At 44.7% G+C, this 18,027-nt stretch overlaps 1 protein-coding gene across 5 annotated transcripts in view; it reads right to left on the bottom strand.

The window, feature by feature from the left end:
- Positions 1-1,675: 1,675 nt before the first annotated feature.
- The window catches only part of WDR89 (WD repeat domain 89), a 32,723-nt gene continuing 16,371 nt past the window's right edge, over positions 1,676-18,027 (bottom strand). For all 5 annotated transcript variants that reach the window (XM_085580902.1, XM_077783920.2, XM_085580901.1 and 2 more), the window contains one exon: positions 1,676-17,823. In XM_085580902.1, coding sequence (XP_085437028.1) covers positions 16,642-17,811 — 1,170 coding nt within the window. In that variant the 5' untranslated portion in view covers positions 17,812-17,823 and the 3' untranslated portion in view covers positions 1,676-16,641. The remainder of the gene's footprint in view (positions 17,824-18,027) is intronic.

The raw sequence follows: 18,027 nt of genomic DNA, 5'->3' as shown, positions 1-18,027 counted from the left end.
GGTGGGAACGTGGATCCAGCCACAAAGCAGTTTAGCCCAAATCAATCCTGCATGGTGATTCTCCATAGCTCAGGCCCTCTTGTTGTTTGGGATGGATGTACAGCAGGCTGAGCCAGCCAGAGTTGCAGATGGACTGGTAACAGCTTCCACGTGCAAATCTTTAAACACCAAGCCTGAAAGTCCTTTGTGCATTTGTTAGAATCTGTGTATGTTTATTTTTTCTCTCTTGTGATTAAGTATCTTGTGGAGATAAATGGTGCTTTTTGGAATGACTGTGTTTCCTTGATGCTCAGAGCCAGTTCCTGCTCAGGATGCTGGCAGGATCTGCAGGAGGTGATGTGTATTTTCTCTAGCTCAGGTAACACTCAGGGGACACAGACAAATGTCCTTACCCTGGTTCCCTGCAGCAGCAGTGCCCTGACATTCCCAGCTCTGGAATCAGGGGCACTTCAGTGTCCAGGTGAATTAGCAGCAATCACAGAATCATGGAATGGTTTGGGCTGGAAGAGACCTCAATCATCTCATTCCATCCCCTGCTGTGGACAGGGGCACCTTTCATGTTGCTCCAAGGATTATCAAACCTGGCCCTGACCAGGGATGGGGTATCCACAACTTCTCTGGGCAGCTTTTCTCAGCTTGAAACTTCACCCTGCATGTGTGTGGTGTTTTCAGGGACCCATTCCCACTCATTTTTTCTCCCAGAAGGAGGCAACCAGAGGAGTTATTTGGACTGCAAGTCCAGGCAAATAGCCTCTGCTAGGTCTGTTGAGAACATTGTGTCCTGAGGAAAGGGCAGTTTGGGAAGTGGCTTCATCTTGCTTAAAACTTTTCTCCACTGAGCAGGCTCGGTCTCAACCATTTGTGCCCACTTTCCTTCTCATGTTGGAGTATTTAGCATCAAAGAAGGCTTTTCAAAGAACACCTGCATTCTTCTACAACTTGTGCACTGATTTCTTTGCATGGTTGATCTTCAATGGGCTACACATCTGTTCTGTTGCATTCAGAGGCCCTAAAAATGATGCCATTTGTTTAGAATCATAGAATCATCAGGGCTGGAAAATACCTCCAAAATCATCAAACCCAGGAAGTAATTCTAAAGAATTACAAAATTTCTGATGTTTCTCCTCCAAATGTACTGATTATAAAAATGTCTGTGTGCAAGCTAGGCTAGCATTAACAATCCTTCATCATATAGAAGCTCTCTGGTCATGCAAAGCCCAATTCACAATTGATGTATATCACAGGACATTTTCCTCCATCACACCAATGTAGAAAGCTCCCAGTGGCTCTGGAGTGCATATTTCCATTAAGGATTCAGTAGGGTAGCCACAGTCTTCATTATTTCCTAAATCAAAGTTATTCACACTTCCAATTTTCCTTTACAATTCTTTTTTTTTTAAGAAACTGTTGTTAAGGCCAGCACACTGTTGGTCAAAACCTCTGACTAGTTGGAGTAAGAGGTAAGATTGTTGATCTTGTCTTCCAACAACTGCTTCTGTACTTGGAGACACTCCCTAGCTGGTTATGACTTTTTCCCCCACTAATGACTAAGTGTCAGTGACTGGGGTAGGCAGCCAAAGACTTTCTTGAGATTTTTTTTGGTTTTTTTTTTACTAAAGGCTTTTTACTCAGGAAAATCAATATTACAGAAAAAAGCAACCTATCAACATTTCACTTTACATAGAGAGGAGTTTCCATTTGCTTTATTTTATTATGTATACCAGCCACAGAAGGATGGACAGTGAAATCAGGTGGATTACCTGCAGCCATGGAACTCTGTCGATAATTTAGTATATTTTTCAGATTGCATTATTTCTGCTCTCATTTCGGTTCTTTAATCAAGAAGAAAGATTTACAACTGGTTGTAATGACCCACTCAAAGGTGTTTGTAAATAAAGTATGAACCACAAAGCTGTATCTAGTCCTTTTTCTTACAGTTTTTCACCACAGCAGTGACTCTTGGGCTTTTCCACTGAGTTTTTCACACTCGGCAAAAGCATCTGTGAAGCATTTTGCCTGCTGCAGTGAGCCATGGGGTTTTGCATCTGGGAAGAGGGACAACAATATAAACAATGCAAAATGAGAGAAAGTCATAGAGTCATTTTGGTTGGAAAAGCCCTCAAAGATCATTGATTCCAACCACTGATCCAGCACCACCAAGCCCACCACTAAACCATGTCCCCAGGTGCTACATCTACATGTTTTTTTAACACTTCCAGGGATGGTGACTCCACCACTTCCCTGGGCAGCCTGCTCCAATGGCTGTCAACCCCTTCAGTGAAGAAATTTTTCTTAATGCTTCTCCATCTCTACAAAAATTCATGTTTCTGGTCCAAGTGGGCTTGAATAAAATTGTCATGAATGACAATACCCGTGGTCAAATGAGGCATCAAAATCACTTATTCCTCAACAAGAGAGCTGGAAGCAAGTGTAAGTACCTGAAGGGAGCCTATAAAAGATGGAGAGGGACTTTTTGCAAAAGTCTGGAGTGACAGGACAAGGGGGAGTGGCTTCAAAATGAAAGAGGGTAGGTTTAGATTGGATATTAGTAGAAAAAAATCTTCCCTTTGAGGGTGGTGAGGCCCTGGCACAGGTTTCCCAGAGCAGCTGTGGCTGCCCCATCCCTGGGGCATGCTTAAGGCCAGGTTGGATGGGGCTTGGAGCAACCTGGTCTGGTGGAAGATGTCCCTGCCCATGGCAGGGCGTTGCAAGGAGGTGATTTCGGTCCTTTCTAACCCAAACCATTCTATTGATTCCATTTCTCTTGATGTTTGCTATAATCAGAAGCAAGGGGCCGTGTGCACAGCCTTGCAAATTTTAAGTGGGAGAGAAACTTCCTATGAAAACCCTGACCAGAGTCACAGCCTGAAAGACACTCAGCCAGAAGCCTCTGGTGAACACTGAGCCTCTCCCTTCCTGCTCCATACCCACACACAGATCCCACACCTTGTGAATTTCCCACATCCAGCTCAGGGCTCCCCCCTGTAACTGCTGTGGGTGCCTTACAGTGCCCAAAATCTCTTCCACCCAGTCAGATGCTCCAGCACTGCCACAGAGGAGGACAGCAAGCTCCAGCTCATCAGGCCCTTGAAGAGGGCAGTCACCCTGTGTGGCTATTAAAGAAGGTAAAAGTAGGCTCAAGCTGTTCAGGAGAGAAATACAAATAACTCCCTACCAGTACAAATAAGGCACATTCAAATGTGTTTAATTGTGTGTGCCTGTCTGGAGGTCTGGCTCATCATTCCTCTTTCCATTTCTCACTCAGAGGGTCACCAGTTCCTGAAAACACTGATGTGCCAAGGAAGCCAATTCCTTGTGGGGGCATGACTCTGCTCCACACAGACATTTTCCCTTCTGTCACTTGGCATAATTCAGTATGGGACTTGAAAATTCAAAATATAAACAAAAGAGATGAACCAGGGCCAATCATGTTACAAGCAAAAGTCTCAAACCTTCCCAGTAAGTTAAGAATACCTCTCCTCTAGAAATACCACCATTTTCTCAATTTTCAGCTTAACCAGAACAATTGCTTTGCAGTTTTTAACCTATGAGGATCTTGGGGCAAAAATATCATGGTCAAATATATGTGTATGAGACTATAAAACCACTCAATGCCTCACAATACACTATTTATCAGGCAAGTTTCTCCCATCTCCTACTTCTCCTATTCCTGAGAATTGTTTATTGCTTTTCTTTCTTCCTCAGGATCATTTTCTCCTGTAACTTTATTATTTTTAACAGTTCTTTCACAGTTAAAAAACTTCAGGGTATTTAAGTATCATTCTGACAATGACAGAATTGTTCCCTGTATTGTCCTTTAGTGGCTTCTGGTTATTCCCATGTTCCAGGATGCACCAAGTTACTGCAGCGTTTTCCTGAAAATGGATAAATCATACACCTGAGCTAAACAAATAGAAAAAAAACCAAGAATTTATAAGAGTGAGGAGGGCATGATCCTTTCAGAGAATGACTAAACTGAATTAACAAGAGTGACAATTTCTTAACTGGGAGGGAAATAGGGAGAAGAATTCAATGAAAGTTAATATTCCTGGCTAAAGAGTTGAAAGATCTATTCTGCATTTTGTCAGGGAAATTATTTTGAGGAAGAAAAAAAATAAAATTGTGTAAGATTATGAAAATACACTCAAATATATGAAATATATGAAAGTATATATAAGCCTGAAAATAGTTGTGATGCTTTAGTAAATGAGGACATGTCATCTCTAGTGAAGGAAACCCAATCTTAATTTTAGTGTTTCCTGTGCTGTGGCCTTGTATGATGTTGGCAAGTTGCTGATTGATTAATTTTGACCTCTGCCATTATAATGTATCTTATTTCTAATTGGAATTATGTCCAATTTTGGCTCCCAGACATTCATCCTGTCAGATGTTGATTACTGTAATAAATACTGTCATTACTGAATTTATTCCTATATGCAAACTGAAGATCAGAGTCTGCAGTGCTCACAGGCTGTTTCAAGCAGGATAAGCAGCCTCTTAAATCCTTCTGTCTTCTGTGGTTTCCCAGCCCAGGAGAGGGAAGGACTGCAGGGTCATTGGAGAAGTCCTGGAGCCAGGCTTGTACTTTTGGGGGTTGATTTTTGCCCCTGTACATTATGACCTCTGCAAGGAAAATACTGATGAGTTTAGGCATCCCACTCTGGTAGTCATCCCACCAAACCTGAATTCAGAAGTTCTTACAGATGTGTGGCAGGATTAGATACTCATATTCTTGGCTGTTAATTAATTTTACTACTAATTGTGATGCCTTCACAGAAGCCTATGTTGCAAAAGAAATTTTAAGCAGGCTTAAGTCTGGATGTTTCTCACATGTAAATAGATCTCAGTGGCACACGGGCTGTATTAAATACTGTATTTGAGCTAAAGCACCTAGAGAAAGACAATTCCTTGTAGTGGGCTGAAGCCAGGTGCCCACCAAGCCATTCTGTGAGTCTCCTCCTTCAGCAGGATAGGGACATGGGGAAATAAGATGTTAAAAACCTCATGGGTCTCGATAAAGGTAGATAAATAAAGCAAAAGCAAAGGCCATGCATGGAAGCAAAGGAAAACAAAGTATTTATTCCCTACTTCCCACCAGCAGGCAGGGTCCAGCCACTTCCTGGGAAGTGCTTCAGCATGGAGCAGCTGTAAGGATGGAATGCCCTCCCTCTTCCTCCACTCTCAGTTTTTACTGATGACCAGGTACCAAACAGTTTGAAACATCCCTTTGGTCACTTGGGGTCAGCTGTCCTGGCTGTGTCCTCTCCCAAATCTTTGTCCACCCGCAGCCTCCTGGTGAGGGGAGGATGCTGGAGATGCAGCTTGATGCTGTGAAGCAGCAGCAGCCAGAGCAGCAGTGTGTTTGTTATTTATCAACACCTTCCCAGCCACCAGTACACAGCACAGCCCTGTGAAAACTGCTGTGGGCATAATTAACTCCATGCCAGCCAGACCCAGCACAGCACAAAAAACAGCTTCAGCCTTCCCGTGCTGGAGGCTGTGAACACTCACAGCCATTTCAGACCTGTCCTGCTTTCCAAGAATGATGATTTTAAAGGGATTGTCAGTGCCCTTAGGGCAGTAAATACAACACTGCTAAAGTGTTGGTAAGCAAACTGAGCCGCAGGAGAGATCCATGGTTTTTCCAACTAAAGTGAAATAAAACAGACTTGGTTTATCATCTCTTCCTACATAATGCACAATGGCAGCAAGCACAGACGGGCTCCTGCACACACTTCATGCTGTATCCCAAGTGTGTGTGCTGTTAAGAGCTCCCAAAATTCCTAAAACCCATACAGGAACACAGCAGAGAAGTCAAGTCACTGCAGCAGAGGACGGAAGACAACAGCCCCTGTGTGCCCCATGGTCTCTGATCTCACACCATCTCCTCCAAATCACTCTCAGCCTCCCGTTCTTGTCCTCCCATCCAACTCTTTAAGGACAAAACATACCAAAGAAAACACCAAAAGCTTTCTTTAGTGCCACCCATGGTAAAAAGCCTCCATTCATCTTCATCTTGAGGCTGCAGAGGATCACAGCCTGGACTTTTCAGAGGGCAGAGCCTGCTAAAAGTCCTTGCTCAGGGGAGAGGAGTTGGGCTAAGCACGAACTTCAGCCCCACTGCCCCCATCCCCAGGCCCAGCTCCTGCTGGACTGGCACAAGAGGTTCCCTGCCCGTGTTTCCCTTCCCCTCACTCTCATCAGGAAGGAAAACAGGGCTGGCAGCAATCCCAGCAGTGCCTTTGCTAAATGGATCCATTAAAATGTAAACAGAGATCACGTTGCAGGGCATCATCATAAAACACTGGGGGTGACAGCTCAGCTGGTTCCCAAACACTGGCTGGGCTCCTCCTGCACATCCCAGTCCCAGCTCTCCTGACTCTTCCTCCTCTCTCCAAACATTTGCCCACTGGGTTTTTTGAAGGCTCATCATTATCCAGCATATTTTGGAGCTGTACAATCTCTCTGAGGTTTTCTGCTTTAGGAAAATAGAAATTATTGAAATAAGGGCTGCCTCACAGGCCCCTTACCATCCCTTCAGAAGCCCTTGAGTTTGCAGTTTAGCACTGATGGAGCACAGGACAGGCAACACGAGTTACACCTGTCCTACTCCTGCCTGATACACATCTAGGAGGAGTTTTATCACCCTTTGTCTGACTTCCAAATGAAGGTTTTCCTACTCTCTCCCCTGCTGCCCCTCCTCGCTCCCTCTTGCCAGGGGCTCTTGGGAAACCACCAAGCCTTTGCTTTATTCTCTTTCAAGAATTCTTTACAACCCTGTGTTCATTCCCCTCCCTGCCAGCTAGGCTGCAAAAGCTTGACAGAAATTGGAAGGGGCTGGGGAAAGGTTGGGGGTTTCTGGTTTGATGAGCTTGTCTTGCATTGCTGCTGTTCTCATCTCTTTCCCCTTCCTTGACTGGTTTATTCCCTCAGTTGTGTGCCCTTTGTCTCTCTGTCCTCTGGAGTTCCAGACCCCAGACTTCAAATCTTTAAATTAACAAAATAAATTACCCCTGGTGATGACTTTATTAAAAACTCCACAAGAGGCCAAAGCAGCAGCAGCCTTGTGGATGGAAGAGAGGCAGGAATTCTTGACTCTGATCAGCTCTGGCACAGATTTCTTATGTGCAGCTGGGCATGGTTTTGCCTCACTTTCTTTCTCTAAAATGAAAAATACAACATCCACTCCCTGTTTGAGACACTCAAAGGACAAGCTCTCTGGCAGGACAATCCACTGTTTATCCACAAAACACCACAGGCAGCATGTACAGAGCTGATCATCCATGCAGGAAAACCTTGGGCCCTGCTGGTCACAACAAACACCACAAGCAGGTGGGAATGCATCAGGAAAAAGTTAGTGGCTCTCAGAGAAGACTTTCCTAAGGAAGCTAAAGAGAGATGCTGTTTTGTTCCATGGGTTTCAAGACCATTCTGCTCATGAAATATATAGTAATTAAACCCTCCTGATGGAACAAAATGCATATTTTTTATATTTAAAAAATCTGTGCTTTTAGAAACCTAGATTCCATTTGGGTTCTAAAGTTTAGAGGTTTTAATTTCATTGCTTGGAATAACTATGTAACATAACTTTAAAAATCATCCAGTTTATTTCAGTTATACTGGAGATAGTGGGGGGCGGAGGTGAACCCAGCTTAAATCCTGTCTAAAATCTGGGGAAAATAATCTTTGAGTGACAGAGGACCATTTTCTTCCAGGAAATTAGCAATAGTTTATTATTCCAAGTATATATTTAGCCTATTCCACTTAACACAGTTGCTTTCATGTCAACCATATTAAAACCTTTATGATAGCTGTTGGCATTTGTGATTCCAAGCTCCAAAAAGTGGAGCAAAGTGCCTCTCAGACCATCATCTGAGCAGGGCTGTCACACCTGATCCCTCTGCACATCCCAACAGGGAACAGGGCAGGTGGGCACAATGCCCTGCACTTCCCACTCTTCTTTCAATATCCTGCATTAAGCCCCACAGCCCAAAATGTCAGGGAGCAAGAGTGCCCTTGGAGCACTCAGTAACATTATTGCACTTTGGGATTAAAAATTTTTTTTTTAACCAGCATGTTTCCTGTTTCTCTGGGGCTGTCCCAGTGCTTGTGTGGTGAGCCAGGGAGGTGGAATTTTCCTGGTAACTGTCAGGTTCACCTTTGCCTGAAGAACAGAAATTGTCTGAGACCGAGAAGAGCAAGGCAGGGAACAGGAGGCTCTTAGAGATCACAGAACAACAGAGTCATTGTGGCTGGAAGAGAGCTCTAAGATCATTGTGTCCAACCATCAACTCAGCACTGCCAAGGCCACCACTAAACCGTTCCCCAAGTGCTACATCTCTACCTTTTAAATTTCTCCAGGGATGGTGACTCCCCCACTGCCTTGGACAGCCGGTTCCAATGCTTGACAACCTTTTCTGTGAATAATTTTTTTCTCACATCTAATCTAAATCTCCCCTGGTCCAGTTTGAGGCCATTTCCTCTTATCCTGTCCCTTGTTCCCTGGGAGCAGAGTCCTATCCCCACCTGGCTCCACCCTCCTGTCAGGGACTGGTAGACAGTGACATGTTCTCCAGGCTGAACACCCCCAGCTCCCCCAGCTGCTCCTCATCAGATCTGTGCTCCAGCCCCTTCCCCAGCTCCGTTCCCTTCTCCAGACTCACTCCAGCCCCTCAGTGTTTCTTGCAGCAAGGGGCCAGAACTGGACACAGGCTGTGCCCAGCTCAGGGGGACAATCACTGCCCTGACAAAGCCCAGGTGCCACTGGCCTTCTTGGCTACCTGGGTCCTGCTTCTCAAGTGTCAGTTCAGTATCACTCTCTTTTTGTAGTAAAATGACACCAGACTGCACAGAAGTTAAAGCATCTCTTAAAAAAAATAGGGAAAAGAATGGGAAGACATGAACACAGCAGCAATGGCTCTCAGCTCTTGCTCCTCCTGCCAGCCACACATGCAGGATTTATTCTCCTGGACCTTGGATTCTGACCCAGCAGAAAGCTCTGGTTTACACCCACATGAGCTGTGCAGAGCTCCCTGTGGCCTTTCTCCCCTGAGCTCCTGAGCGTGGCCCAGGTGGAAGCCCAGGATCCACACAGAAAATCTGCACCGTGGCTGAACTCGCCTGGCAGGGTGGAAAACACGTTAAGAACTGGAGGGGTTTTGTATTTTGCAAACAAAAGGAAGTTCATTTCCTCTATTAGCTCACCATAGCACCACTCTGTGCAAAAACATGCCTGGAGCTCTCTTCACTTATTTCTGCATCTACCAAATTTATTTATAGAGCCATCTGGAAAACACTGGCTCTTCATTTACGAGATACTGTGGAGCTTTTTGGAATTGCTGCACCAACAAAACTCTTTAAAAACACCCCCACCTACAGAAATTGTCAACTATAATCAAATCTCAGGACTTCTTTTGTGCATCTCTGTCTTTAAAGAGTATTGACAAGGCAGTTAAAACTGCTGTATTAATGCATAAATAGGTAATTCTCCATGTGCTAATTTTGCCATGCTAGTAAATTTATTAAATGTGTCTAATAATAAATCAGCAAATGGGTCTAATACACACCCCTGTAAGAAACCACAAATACTTCAGCTATGTCTCGTTTAAATGCAGTCCTGGGGCATTCTAACAGTTTAGAAAATAAATGGGAGCAAATTTTTCTATGAAATAGAATAAACCTGCTAACTTAGAACATCTGGAACAAAAGCGAGGTGAAGCCTGGGAGACTGGAGTGTCCTGGCTGGCAGGTGGGGACAAGAGAGGGAAGAGCAGCTCTCACCCCCTGCTCGGAACAGCTGAGTTACAGCTCACTCACTGTCTAGGCATTCTGGCAATAAACCACAACAGAAATGTTAAAATAATAACACTATTAAGAATAAATAAGGATTTGGGCTTATTTTAGCCAAATGTTTTAACAAAGCTCCACTATTCATTCCTTGGCATGTGGTGGGATGCCTGTGTGCTCCTATTACTGCATTCCTAAATTGCCTTCATACTTTCTCCTGTTTGCAACAGTCAGAACTCCATAAATTCAACCCAACTATAAGAATTAATTCCAACAATGATTTAATCTACCTGTGGCTTTAATACCACACACATCTAGAAAGCTACACAAGATCTTTATTACTGCCACGTGGATGGGTTGCTGTCTCAAGGTACCCTCCTGACCCATGCAGCATTATGTGTCTTCATTTATCAAAACAAGATTGTTTTCTAAAATGCTCATTCCTTTCTAATAGACACTAGATTGTCCAGTGCTGGCCTCAGCCAGTCTTTGGTTTTTGGGGTGTGAAGCACAACCACCATCCTAATTGATCCAAGGAACATCCCCCTGTTTATGCTGACCCCTCATGTATCAGTCCTAAATTGAGATAATTCACCCTGATCATTGCTAGAGTGAAGCCCTGAGCTTTCCTTCTTCAAATGATGCCCAAATTACTGTTCAAAAACACTGCATACTGCATTCTCTAAATGTCTGAATGAAAAACCTTTAAAGGAACCTTTGAGATCTCCGTGTACCAGTCAGAGTTCCCAACAGAAAAGTGTGTCAGCCTCAGTTTCTTCCAGACATATCTGTCTACCTTTCTGCCTTCATTTTTCATGTATCTGCATTACAGAAATCAAAGACAAAAATCAGAATCACTGTGCTTGGTCTATGGGCATTGCTCTCCAGAGTTCCAGTAAAAGGGAGCCACTTCCAGCTGTTTGGCCTGCTATGTGTGTATTCAATTTATTTGATCTGAGCCTGAAGTAGTGAGGGCTGGCATGTATTTTATTTGCAGGTATTCAATTCCTTTAAAAATCAGGAATTCCTGTATTTAAGACATCCAGAAAATTAGACTCTCAGTCTCTAAAACTCCTTCAGCTTTTATCTAATATACCCTCCAAATCAGTAATATCAAAAATATTACCTGGGATTCAACAGTCCTTCAGTGCCCTACTGTGTATTTTGAGTTATTGGACCTTCTTTTTTCCCCACTTTCAGGACACTTCTCCAAATTATCATTTTAAATCACACTGAGAGCTCTCCTGAACTCCTCCCAGCATCTCTCACTGCCAGTTCTGAGGTCCTGCAGCCAAAGGCTGCTCAAGTACCACCTTTATGGGATTGCAGCTCCATCAAATCTTTAGTCAGAGCACGAGAGAGCAAGACTGAAATTGCTATTCAAAATGTAATCTATTCCCTTAAAAATACTGGTGCCAAGATTGCAGGAAGAGTATACAGAATAGTATTTTCTGACATTCTATTTCCAGAAAAGTAGATAACTTTCAAAATATAGATTTCAAAGTATCCAAAGGCACGAGGAGGAAGGCTGGAAGAAGCACACATGTAGAAATCCCAGCAGGACAGAACAGCCTGTCAGGAAGCTGAGGCCATGCCTGCAGTGGCAGCAAGTGCAGGTAATCCTCTCCCCTTAGCCAATATAGTTGTGCCAGATCAGAACTGGTTCAGGAGAAGGAAACAGAAACCAAGAAGTTATCAAAGATCCTCAGAATTGGTTGATAGGTTATCAGCAAGTAATTCTGCTCAGGAAGCAGGGAGCTGTATAATCACCCAGCTGCAGCAAGTTCACAGACTGAACTGCTGCCTTTAGCTGTCATCTCCACATCAACTCCTGCCCTCCAGTTTTTTCATGGTACTTGGAATCCCCAAATCCATTGGTTCCTGCAGAGCAGGGAGAGCAAGAGTGGCTCAACCAGTGGCTCTGCTCACTGCTTCTGGAAGTAAAGAACACTCAGCCCTGGCAAGTGAACACCTTCTGCCTCTCACGCGCTTCACTGCCAAATCACACAGACCATCTCACAGACAAACCCCATCTCACAGACAAACAGGAACTGGTTTTTATGTTTAAAGGGTGTTTATGTCTTGCATAATTTATTTGAGGTCCTATCCTGCTCAAGAATAAGCTCTTACATGTGTTTCAGAAGGTAGAGGGTCCAGCTCCTTATCAAGGAGCTTCCCTGGAGAGATGCCCTGTCAGAGGATCAGGCAATCTCCCCTTTTTCTTCCCTCTCTCTGTTTCCCCCTCTCCATTTGGTGTGGTGTGGAAGTGCAGAGTCCAGGAGATCCTGCACAGGGCAGGAGAGCTCCCAGAGGAAAGGAACAGGACTCATCTCTTCAGAAAAGCAGGTGCCAACAGAACTTGCCACTACCCTGTCCAAAAAGAAACCAAGAAGCCAAGCAACAGAAGAGGATTTTGAAAGGGTAAAGAGAAAAAATTCCAAATTAACCACGGCAGATGACCTTTAGGAGATGGGCAAGTGTGTCAGTTCTTTCAGGAGTACAAAAGCTTTGCTGATGGACTGACAGTGCAATTAAGTGCATCCATACCCAACCCCTCCTGACAGAAGGGAGCCTCTCCCCAAAACATAAATATTTAAGGATGAGTGCCAAGAGGATGGGACCAGGCTCTTTTCAGTCACAGGACAAGGGGCAATGGGCAGAAACTGATGCACAGGAAGTTCCATCTGAATATGAGGAAAAACTTGTTTGTTGTGAGGGTGGCAGAGCACTGAACAGCTGCCCAGAGAGGCTGTGGATTCTTGGAGATATTCAAACCTTGCCTGAACACAATCCTGTGCAACCTGCTCTAGGTGAACCTGCAGGAGCAGGGGGTTAGACCAGATGATCTCCAGAGGTCCCTTCCAACCCCAAGCAGTCCAGGATCCTGTAAAACACAAGATGCAGCTCCAGGAGTGTGCAGAGGCTGAGTCAGCACTTCCCATGACAAAATGCACTGCTTCACCCAACATTCTGACCTACAGAGCCACAGCACGGCAGAAGCCAAGAGAAAGCCATCACTTGGAACAGTGTAAAGCTTGAATTTTGTGTCTTTAAAATGTTTTACTGTATCAGCTTCTCTACTAAGGGATATTTCAATGTAGATGTGCAGGTTGAACATGCAGAACATGTGCCATATACAATCTGACCACAGAATAGCTTATGGCTGGCAACTGGCTAAATATATTCCACCCAGAAATGAATTCACAAGTTTAGATTTGTCAAATAATCTCCAGCTCAACTCCAAAGTGTGGGTAAAATCCTACACTCAAGTAAATGATGAAGCTATCCACAGACTGTGGGATGTCATCCTGAACATAAAAACAGTGGTGAGCATGGAAGTACTGCACTTAAATTGCAGAAACAAGAGAAAGAAATAAAGAGTACATTTCAGGACATGCCAAATGCAAGTGAGTTAATTTTCATGTGTTTACAGCAGGATAATCTGCTGCTCAGATATATCATACAGCAGGTTTACTATAAACTCTGAATAAAAATGGACACTGTTTTTTGCATTTAAGGTCTATCTGGATTTCTGCTTTTCATTTACTGGAACAAACCTGACACTGCTTCCGGAATGAAAGTTTCCCCTGGGGTTCAACAATTCACACAGTGATGATTTCCAAAAGCTACTTGCACACAGCTTTAATTACGTAAGTTTTCTAAATGTCAGAGCTGGACTCCTGCAGGGCCTTTGACACAGTCCCCTACTGCATCCTTCTGAACTGGAGAGATGGATTTGATGATGGGCTGTTAGGTGGATGAGGAATTGGCTGGATGGTCACATCCAGAGGATAATGGTCAACAGCTCAGTGTCCAGACAGAGGTCAGGGGTCTGTACTGGGACTGCACTGTTTAATTAATGGCACAGACAGTGGGATGCAGTGCAGCCTCAGCATATCAGCAGATGACACCAAGCCCAGAGGTGCTGCTGACACTCCTGAAGGATGAGATGCCATCCAGAGGGACCTGCACAAGCTCAAGGAGCAGGACCACAGGAATCTCATGAGGCTGAACAAGACCAAGTGCTGGGGATGCGCCTGGGCCAGGGCAGCCCTCAGGATCAATCCAGGCTGGGGATGAAGGTATCTAGAGCAGCCCTGCCAAGGACTCAGTGCTGCTGCTGGATGTCCCTTCTCCTTGCAGGGGGGGGTTGGATTAAATGGCCTTTAAAAGGTCCCTTCCAACCCAAACCATTCAGTGATTCCATGATTCAGAGTTTCTTTCCAAGTTGGCTGAAGCCAACTTGCAAATGTCAAAATTACCCTAAAAGATTAAATACTGTCGGACACATTAACTTGATTTTGAGTCTATTATTATTTATGTGATTACACATGCATTCTGCCTGTGCTGTGGTCTATGAAATAGTGTCTGCAGCCTACAGAAGCAAGCAGTGCTAATTACTTGTTCACGTGTGGCTTCTGTTTATTTTGTGGGTATTAACCTGAAATTAAGTCAACACAAAAGAGAGACAAACAACAAAATTGAGTATTTTCAGAGGCAACACAAGCCTCAGTCTCATGGCAGCTGCTGTGCCTTTGCAGAATTTTAAGATACAGACACACATTTTTTCCCTTCTGCTTCTATTTCTGTTATGCTCGTAAAAGGGAGAAATCAGCTTCCCAGAGAAAATAATAATGGCTTCAGCTGTGACTGATACAGAACAAATCAATATCCACCTTATCCAGAAACAAGACAATAGGCACAGGTTGCAGACTGCAAACTCTTCAGTCCCAGAACTCCCACCTCTGCTGCTTTAATTCAGAGGCAGCTGGCACAGCACACTGGAATTTCACTCAGCAGACACTTGAAAACAAGTGGAGGCAACCACAAGCTCCCTCTCTGTGCATTTCTCTGCGTGCACACAAACCTGTCTTCAAGATATCAAGCATGAGACAGACCCAACCAGGAAGAGAGTGGATAACATCTAAAAAGAAGTTATACACTGAGTACCTGCAATGAAATAAGTCTCAGAACCATCCTTCAGTCCCCCAGCCCCAATTTGGCACTGAACCAAGTCAGGCCCTGGAGGGCTTTACAGGGAATTCGGAGTCTGAAGCTCTAGGTCCACTCAGTTACACAACAGACAAAAAACTGCGACCTGGGATAATAAATCTTCAAGGGCACATGATCCAGGTGCATCATAGCCATGACACTCACTGCCCACCTTATCTCAAAATAGCACAATGTAATCTGAAAAGCAATAGATAAGGATGTTGGGGACAACATGGATTTAACAAAGTGACAAAAAAAGGGTGTACAGAGCTGTGATTTTCAAATTGAAGCTACTTTTAAATAAGCAGCAGTAACAAAACCAAGTGAATCATCTTACTTATCACCAACAGGCAAACCCAAACCAACAATGGATTCACAGTTGTGGCTAAAGGGTATTAACAGTTTGTGAAACATCCTGTGGAAACTCGATACTTGTGGTTGAAAAGGATTCAATTCCAGAGATGATTCAAGCATCTTCAGCACAGCTGTAACCACACACTAGAGTATGTCCTGTACCTCAGAAACTGTTTCTAAACTCCAGGATAATCCTCTAAACCTGATGTTCAGGAGTTGTTCTGAAAGAATTGCTTATACACCTTCAAGAGAAAAAAATAAATAGCCCAACCCCTCTTCAATCCTTTGCCAGCTAATCTTTAACAGAGCAATTCTTAAATACTCTGGTGGTGGTTTCAGTTGTACACGTGTAACTACAGCCTAAATACCAACACCATTTGCCTGCAGTGGTTGTGGGGAGGCTGGAGGTGAGAGTGTGTGCAGAGCCAGGAGCACAGGTTGGAGTCTGCCAGCAAAGCAGAATAAGCATGAAATCTCACCTATTTTACAAGTACAGGGCTGGTTTTGCACCATTCAGTGGAGGAATAATAAAACAAAGCTCTCCTGGGGAGATGTCCAAGCATAAACCTCTGCAGAGAGGCACATTTCTTAAAGGACCCAGCCAACCTCTAAAAGGTTTTGTTAAAGTCTCCTCATATCAGTCTGTTCTTCCATAACCACAGTCTCTGAAGGCAGTGTTCATTTTTGGGTTTCAGCATCCCCACTGAGCATGTGATACCAGTTTCTTTCAAGTCAGGATTTGGGATTTGAAGCACTACTGGTGTAATTACACCCATCAGTTTTTCCAACCCACCAAAGATCTCCCCAGTCTTCCAGGTGCACTTAGTAGGAGAGAATGAAGCTGCTTGCAAAATTCTTGGGTATTTTCATGCAGGAAATAATGCCAGTTGAACAGTTCTCATACAAATTAGCTGCTGTTTGGTTGAATACATTCATATCTGCTATGAAAAAGATGGCTCCATCAGCTGCTTCTTTATGAGCTTGTTCTAAACCAGTGATGTGACAGTGCAAAACTACTTATTTTCTGTTTCATCAAGAAGTAATTCCTTCAGGCATTAAGATGTGACATAAAATCTTTTACTAAATTGAGCAATTTCATTAAGTTTTCTGTGAAGAAAGAAGAATACAGCATGGAATACAGAAGCTGTTAAAATGTGCCAGGGGACTATCACTGGGAAGGTAACAAACTATGCAAGCCATAGGCCTGTATTTACATATTTAAAACATTGTCTGAGACATTAAATAACCACAGAAACAGTTTTATATAATATGATTTAGCATCTGTTGTTCAAGAACTCAGGAGCAAACATTTACTCTCGTCTGATTAATATTAGCAACATAAAAAAAAAAAAAGGCATTCTTCTGATGACTGAAATACATTCCCAGAGGGAATTCAAGCACCATGGTTCTTTCCACAGAAAACCTCCAAATAAAACATGGCCAAGTATTGCCTGGAGAGATTGAACACCAGGAAAGCTCTACACAGCAGAGATTCTCACTTCAGGCAATTCACTTTTTCCTGCTTTTGAGGGAGGTGCTGTGAACTCTCACTCTCTTCTGCACGGAAGAAGAGATCTTCAGAGATGCTTTCTTTGTGAGGGACCTTTCCACAGCCCCAGGTTTCCATAGCAACAGCTGAGCATCCTCTCCACCCGTCAGCAGAGACTCATCCGTGGGGCTCCAGCAGAAGGAGCGGACGGTGGCCGAGTGTCCCCCACACAGGGTCCCCACCAGGCTCAGGCCATCAGTGTTACAGCTGATCAGGTGGATGTCTCCTGTGAAGGTTCCCCCAATCAGGAAGAGTTTCCCTGCCTTTTCGTGGTACAAGCCACCCACCAGGTAATGCAGGTCGTGGTTTTCGGCACAGACTGACTCTCTGACATCCACAACGTGCAGCAGGGTTATTGGCTCCTCGGTGTCCAGCTGAGCCATGTCCCACCAGCAGAACCCCTCATCGTGTGTCATGCAATAGACCTGTTTGTAATCTTCCCCAGACCAGCCAAGAGAACTCACTGATGAATCTGAATTGCAAGTCGATATCAAAGCATCATCTTCATTATCCTTGTTGATGTCAAACACATTCACCAAGCCGTCGGTCGACCCAGACACCAGCAAATTGGGTTCAACAGGATGAAAACAGATTTTGGTGATGTCATCATTGTGACTTTCAGAATAGACTCCCAAGGGCTCTTTAGCAGCACTGGCACAGTCGGTAATGCCTCTCGCATCCCAAAACACCAGAAACGCGTCCTTTTCACCTTTTTCCGTTCCGGCACAAACAATGAGGTCGCCGCAGCTGACGTCGAAGCTGATGAAGACGTTGGAAGGGTAGCCACTGAACACCTGCACGGGCTTCTGCGTGTCTGAGCGAACATCCCAGCACTTGACCTTGCCCTGGCTGCAGGCTGAGAACACCAGGCTGTCACGCGTGTGGGCAAACCTGACGCCGCCGAGGCCGCCGGCGGGGCCGCGGTACCGGCGCAGGGAGCGCAGCGTCTCCCCGTCGTACACCCGCAGGGACTGGTCGGAGCAGGAAACGGCCACGAGGCGGCTGCTCCCGGGCTGGGCAGCCCTGGAGCCGTGGATGTCCAGCAGGTAGGCGGGCTCCTCGCTGGGCACGCAGCGCCTGGCTATGCGCAACCCCGCCAGCTGCTCCTCCACCTTCTCCACTGCCGTCATCTCGCCAGAAACCTGCAACAAAGAAAAGCCAAGGAGAGCTTTAAAGACAACATTTCTCAACAGCGTTAGCTTGAAAAACACGTACAAGGAAGCATCTTGTGCAGAGGTGATGCACGGAGCTAAAATTCAATTATCTCTATGTCCTCCGTACCACGACTTCATTCACTGGAGCACACAACAGGAAAGGGCTCCCTGATTCAAGGAGTTCAGTCTCTC

This window comes from Lonchura striata, chromosome 5 (genome assembly GCF_050655825.1).
Source record: "Lonchura striata isolate lonStrDom1 chromosome 5, ASM5065582v1, whole genome shotgun sequence".
NCBI classification, from domain to species: Eukaryota; Metazoa; Chordata; class Aves; order Passeriformes; family Estrildidae; genus Lonchura; species Lonchura striata.
The sequence above is the reverse complement of the archived record's forward strand: the minus strand, read 5'-3'. Positions and strand labels throughout refer to the sequence as shown.